We start from the raw sequence: 7,039 nt of genomic DNA on the forward strand, positions 1-7,039 counted from the left end.
AAAAGTACACAGTAGGTTTTTAGCCTGGTGGTTTGGCTTGATTGAAGCACCAGATGCTTGGGAAGGAGGCAGAGAGAGGAGACAGGCTTAATAAAGGAACAGGAGTGAGGCTGGGGCCAAATCATAAAGGGCCCAGTGTATAGCTCTGAGGGATTTGGACTTTTGTCCATAGGCAAAACATTTCTCTCGGGTACATTCTAAGGGTTTTAAGTGGTGGTTGATATGCCTGTCGCTTGTTTGTTTTCCCAGGGATGGGAATTGAAAGCTGGTGTTTCCATTGTCTTAAACTAACTTCCTGCTTCAGCTCCATGCATGTATTGCTCATTGCAAAACATTCCTGGTTTCTATTTTCACACAGCCTCAGAAAAACATCATATCAAAGTTAAGTTTAATTCAGTTGAAGTCTCCCTTTACTCAGTCCAAATAGCTACTTCAACCCAGTCATCCAGGTTAGGAGTGACCTTATTTTTCTGGTAGACACCAACACCAACCTGCCAGGAGGTACCAAAAAGGCTCCATCTGCTCAAAAATAAAGTACTGTTCCAGATCTTTATGTAGAACTGAAGCAAATTTCTACATGGTTCAGTCAAAAACTGCGCTACTCTGGAATGACCTGGGAAAATGATGGAGAGGAACAGTCAATGTTCCGTGATGCACGCAAGTGCTGCTGTCTCTTGGAAGGCACTTGATAATCACTGTTAAAGTCCCTTCCTCGTGGGCCAGCACTGTCACAATGACCACAAAAATCACCCTTCATTGAGCGTCTGTTCTATGCCAAGACAGTGTGCTTAGCACTTTGCCTGTGCTATCCCATTTCATCCTTGCAACACTCTGTAAGGTAGGTATTTTATCCCTAGTTCACATGTAGATAAAGTGAGCTCAGAGATGCTGTATAGCATGTTGCTTCCCAGAGTCAATAGCTAATAACTGACAGTGCCAAGCTCAAACCTAGAGGAAGCCACTTGAGAGTTACGCTACTGAGAGAGCACTGCCAAGGGACATTGGTGCAGCAATCAAGTCAGAAGGCCTTCCCACTTCCTCTGTCCCTGCCTGATGACGCCGACAAATCCCATGACACTTCAGTCTCTGTTACTTCACCTATAACATGGAGGTAGTTAGACCTTCGCTACAATCTCTGAAATGTACAGAAAAAGCTTTGAAATTTTACCTTAAGCAGGAGCTTATTCAATTATCAAATGAACATGTCTTGAGCACCTACAATTTTATAGAGCCCTCAGCTAGGAGCTAAGGATACAAAAGAAATCTTAAGATCTCAAGAAACGTGCCATTTAGCAATTAAAAGTCAAAATGTTTACAACATGCCCCTCACCCAGACAGAAATAATTTCCATTCACAAGGAATTCTGTAAGGGAGAGAGGGAGTAACTCATCTGGGTTTCCCACCCCAGCATTACAATCTTCAGGGTTTTACGTAGAGGAGCATACCAAGTACAAAAACCTGTCTTGAGAACTCTCCACTTAACTTCCTTGTTAAGTTAACCACACTCTTCACTCCTGTAAAACATATGGACAGAGGACACCCAAAGCAAACAGAAGGAGTGGCCAGCAGAACCACCAGCAGCTAGCAGCCAGTCTGTTACCAGCTTATAAGATTCATCTGGAATGGTACCCAAATATGTTCATGCCCATTGTACTTATGCTACAATGACATGATTTAAATATTATGGAATCCAGTGAAATGAATGCAAAAAGAGTTGCTTCTACAAAATTAATTTGAATACTTAGAAAAAACTCAGTAAGGATGAATCACAATGTAGATGCTTTGGAAATAGGTATGAGATGACTGTAAATAATTGGGGAAAAATATGAAAGTCTACTAAGATACTGTGCCCAAGTTTCTTCATAGATGTTTTGAAGTTCTTATTCCACTTTAAAGAAGGCAGAACTTGGAACTGTAGATTGCACATCATGGCTACGGTTTATGAAAGAAGAATGACTACAGTCAGTGAATCATACCCAAAGAAAAGCTTTGGCCTAACATCAAAAGATTGGCAAAGTCACAGATATGTATGTGCTCTACATTAAGATAAATGTTGATGCTATGTGTGTATCACTTTTTCCCCACTTTAACCAACTTTTCAACAATCCAACCAACTATTGGTCCCAATCTGACCTGATAAGAGGCTTCCTTCCACTGCATTATAAGAGCAGAGTTATTCTGTATTTTTTTACATTATAATTTTAGGGAGATGGTAAGATACTTGTTGAGCATGGCCAAGCCCACGCTCTGGAATGAGCTACATTTGGTTACTCTTTGATGGGACAAACCAAGCACTCCCACTAAGGGAGCCTTCACCCAGACTGGCTGCAGGGACAGTCTCTACGCACAGCAGGTCCAGATGCTCTTTAGTGTCTTCATCTGATTGTGCCTCTCATGTGATTCGATCTGAGTTGGGATGTGTGCTTTTTATTGTTAGGACTTTCATTTCTAGGTCTCCTCTTGGCTTATACTTTTGAGCAAATGATTGATTCTTCATCAATTGATTTCTATGGAGATGTCACTTCCCTCCAACTTGCTGTGAAGAATCCTGGCAGCAAGTTTTGCTCTAGTGATCCCTAATGAGCAATGACCTGTTTCTAACTGGCAAATATTAAACTATTTCATAGCTTTTCAGGTCCATGCACAATGAAAGACTAGTTACTGGTTACCTACTGAGCAATGAAAGATTGCTAAATTTGGTATTAATATTTTTTAAAATAGCACATTGTTAAAATGTACTGAATTCATCAATTCAGTGGTTACCCAAAAAATCTGGCTATTTATACAAGACACAAAGCTCTTACTATGTGTATATAATTGCAAATGATTGGCATTCTAGCAAATTTTAGGGAAAAAAATGCATTGCTCCCAGAGCTTCGTCACTGGGATCTTAGGCTGACTATGGTCTTAGTTGCCTATGCTCTTGTTTTAATTAACAGACTCATAGAAATACTGTTAGGCTCTATTTCTGCTGATTGATTCTTGAGAACCGACTACATTGTTACCATTAGGACTATTATCAAAAGGTTTTTACTGTTGGTGTCCAACACTTTTGAGAACCACCGCTCTGCTTGTTAATCAGAATGGTTGGGTGAAGCAACAGCTCTGTCTTACTGTCCTGAGAATTTTACATTATTCACATACCCTTTATCAGCTTCCATCTCTCTGCCCTGATCAGTGTGCTCTCTGCTTCAGATGGTATGCTGGAGCTAAATCCCCTTTGGGCTGAAATAGTCACTTCCTACTCAGAATCTACATTGAAACAATTTCCCATTTACATCTCTGTGATATTTCCTGGGTCTCACCACTAAAATCTTCCCAGGGGCTATTGACTTAATCACATCACGCTCAATATGGCATGATCCATGCATGCAGCAACAAAAATTGCACTGCCTTGCAAAATATTCGAATTAGGATTAATTTTTCCTTTCTCTTTCTGGAGACGGATATTCTTATTCAGACAAAAACTCAAAAACACTCTCCATGCCTCTGGGCTCCCTCCATCCAGTCCATGTCCACTCAACTACCAGATGTGATCATTTCACATTACTACTACGAATTAAAAAGCAGAAAAGGAGATAAGTAATGAATTGAGTAACCTTTCTTCTATGTCTACCCATTGCAAATAGATTAAAATTTAAACATCTTTAGTCCAGTACGCATGCCCTCCATAGTGGTTAACCCAACCAAGTTTTCTATTTTCTCCCCACCCTCTTTCTTATAACCTTCATCTCAATAAAGTTGAACTGTTCCTGGCACCCGATTCTAAGATGTCTTGCCTCACTTATGGTGATCTACCTGCCTGACAGCCTTTTCCCAGGCTCTGTGTGAGTTCACATCCTACCAAATCTTCAAAGTGCAAAAGCTACTTTCTATTTAAAAAAAAAAAAAAAAAGAACTTTCCCAACTTACCCTAAGGAGGAAGTGGTCTCCCCCTCCCGGAACCCCAGTTAGGCATTCCCTGACTACTCCCTTAAACTCTGCACTTTCAACCTTGCATCTTGTTCATTGCATTTGTCTTCTGGACTGTAAGCTTCTTGGTAGCTGGTTTGTGTGGTTTTCATCTTCCTATTTTCCTGCTCTCATACCCTTCACTGGGCCTTGCAAGAAGTAGTTGATAAATGAAAAAATGAATGTATATGTGAATGAATAAATGAATGGATCTGACATACACATAACCACATGGTTCTCTCCTCCTATAGCTTCATTTCTGGACCTTTTTCCTAGATGAACTGGCCTTGCTAAGAGTACCCCAGGCAGGGCTTAGCAGGTTAGCAGGGAGTCTTTTGCTTGCTTTTGAGGCAGAAAAGTGCAGCCTTTGTTGCAGGGCAGAAATAGAACATCACAAAAAAAAAGCACCAAGGAAATTCCTTCCACTTCCACCTGCGGATTAAGAAAGACTTAGGATCCGATCTGGTGAAAAAGAAAACATGTAGGATTTTAAATTGGCCTCAGGCCCTCACACTTACAAAAAGTGAGCATATAATTTGTATTCCAAACTTTTGAGAGTGAAATTAGAGTTTATTAATGATTACTCTGGGACAATAGGTGTGACCTAGGACTGTCATGGGCTAAAAGGATGATATGTGATCTGAAATGAGCTATCCTTGGTTACTCTGTCTATGATAGGACAAGCCCAGCCCATGGATATGTTTTATCATCTGTAACATGAGGATAGTAATAACTAACCCCAGAGATTTTCCATAGGATGAAATATGACCATGAAAGTGAAGCATCCAGTGCTTGCAAACAAATGTTATTTAATAACTGATAGCTCCCTCCCTTTACTAAGATAAGGTTCTTAGTAAAGCACCTTATCTTACATATCACTTCTTATATTCATTGGCCTAGGTAATCCTTTCAATGAATCTTCAAAGTAACCAAAGTACCCTGGGGCTGGGGCCAGGCACAGTGGTTCACGCCTGCAGTTTCAGCACTTTGGGAGGCCCAGGTTGGTGGATCACTTAAGGCCAGGAGTTCGAGACCAGCCTGGCCAACATGGTAAAACCCTGTCTCTACTAAAAAATAGAAAAAATAGCCAGATGTGGTGGTGCACGACTGGAATCCCAGCTACTCAGGAGGCTGAGGCACGAGAATCACTTGAACCTGGGAGGCAGAGGTTGCAGAGAGCCAAGATTGTGCCACTGCACTCCAGCCTGGGTGACAGAGTGAGACTCTAGCTCAAAAAAAAAAAAAAAAAAGGTAACCAATGGGGAAATTATCATCTCCTTTTACTAAGAAGCACACTAACACCCAGAGAGGTTCAATAAGGCTCCATAGATAAAATCTGACGGAGCCAGGACTTAAACCCAGGCACATCTGTCTCCAAACTGAACTACTTTCTAATGCAACACCCAGGCTTTATGAGCTTCTACAGAAGGGACTTTAAGTCTGGCTGGACATCTTAAATCATGGCACAGCAGAGCAGAGAGCTCAGATGAGGGAAACTGGGAGTACACATGGCAGTACGCACTCTTCTCAGTACCAGAGAAGGCAAAGATTCTAGCCTAGACGCGCCAGCTCCATCAGCCTCACTTTTCCCAGGAGGAGAGTTTCTTGGATCTATCATGGTCTCACACTCCACCTCAGAGTGGTGGGTACATTTCAGCACAGGATGGGAAGACAAGCAGAATTCACCATAGTAATCTAGATTAATTACGAGCCCAAGATCAATCAGGGAGTGGTAATGATCTGGGGGCAGTTTTCTGGTAGGTTTAACAAGCATGCACAAACACCAGTTATGTGCACACATCCATAAGCAGCCTGGCTGAAGGTCAACAGCCTGCTTCTGTTACCAAATGAGACAAAACAATTAGCAAAGGCAGGCACTATTCCCTCTGTTCATGCTTCAGTTCCAAATATCAGTGGTCATTTGTCTGGTTCACACATTATTCATTTACCTTTGTTTTTATGTGAAAGTATTAGTTGATCTGGACTTCCCTATGAGCAATGCAAAGCTGACTAAAGTTCAAACCATGTTATCAATGAACATTTCCTACTTCACAGAGAATATGAAACACTTTGAACATTAGTGCCTCCTCCTCCGAACTTAAATATAACAGCGGTAGATATCCCAGAGTTCAGCGCGGCACCAGCCCTTCTGCCACGGCCGCCTCTGGAGAGCAGTAGCCATGGCTCTACGCTACCCTATGGCCGTGGGCCTCATCAAGGGCCACAAGATGACCAAGAACGTGAGCAAGCCCAGGCACAGCAGCCGCCGCAGGCGTCTGACCAAACACACCAAGTTCGTGCGGGACATGATTCGCGAGGTGTGTGGCTTTGCCCCATACAAGCGGCGCGCCATGGAGCTACTGAAGGTCTCCAAGGACAAACAGGCCCTCAAGTTTATCAAGAAAAGGGTGGGGATGCACATCCGCGCCAAGAGGAAGCAGGAGGAGCTGAGCAACGTACTGGCCGCCATGAGGAAAGCTGCTGCCAAGAAAGACTGAGCCCCCTTCACCTGCCCTCTCCCTGAAATAAAGAATAGCTTGACAGAAAGAAAAAAAATATTATATATATATATATATATATATAAAACAGCACCCATTCCTTTTGATCTCCTTCCCTCACATGTCCTTCCTCACTTCCAGAGCTAGCTTGTCACCCTATGGACCTGATCCTTTCTCATCTGTATTTTTCCAGGACTGTGTTCCATCAGCCATGCCCTCTCATTCCTGTCATCAATTACTTCCACTCTGGCTTCTTCTCAGCCTGCAAACAAGCTCAAGTATTGGAAATCCTTTAAAAAAAAAAAAAAACACCTTATTTTCCCCTTCCAGTTCCCACCTTACCTCCTGGTTTTTGCCTTGCAAAATGTATCGAAATTACATTGAAACGTATTGAAAAAGTAATCTGCACCTGTTGTCTTGACTACCTCAATTCCCTTTAGCCCTTAGCCCATCGCGATACAAATCCCCTAAGCCTCCATTTAAACATCACCACTGGGGTCACCAGTAGCTGATAATGAAAACTAATGCCTTACTAGTGATCATGAGTAAACTTGTCAAACAACACACTGGCCTACTTCTTTCCCTCCTTC

At 42.2% G+C, this 7,039-nt stretch overlaps 1 protein-coding gene across 1 annotated transcript; it reads left to right on the forward strand.

The window, feature by feature from the left end:
- The first annotated feature begins 6,105 nt into the window (after nucleotides 1-6,105).
- LOC101133456 (large ribosomal subunit protein eL36-like) lies at nucleotides 6,106-6,760 on the forward strand. Its single transcript, XM_055350389.2, has one exon. It carries the CDS (start codon nucleotides 6,132-6,134, stop codon nucleotides 6,447-6,449), a length of 318 nt encoding a protein of 105 aa, XP_055206364.1. The 5' UTR covers nucleotides 6,106-6,131; the 3' UTR covers nucleotides 6,450-6,760.
- The last annotated feature ends 279 nt before the right edge of the window (nucleotides 6,761-7,039 follow it).

Source organism: Gorilla gorilla, chromosome 13 (genome assembly GCF_029281585.2).
Source record: "Gorilla gorilla gorilla isolate KB3781 chromosome 13, NHGRI_mGorGor1-v2.1_pri, whole genome shotgun sequence".
Taxonomy (NCBI): Eukaryota; Metazoa; Chordata; class Mammalia; order Primates; family Hominidae; genus Gorilla; species Gorilla gorilla.

What these genes read in the sequence shown, in the direction of transcription:
- LOC101133456 (XM_055350389.2), top strand. Translation starts at nt 6,132, where the DNA reads ATGGCTCTACGCTACCCTATGGCCGTGGGCCTCATCAAGGGCCACAAG.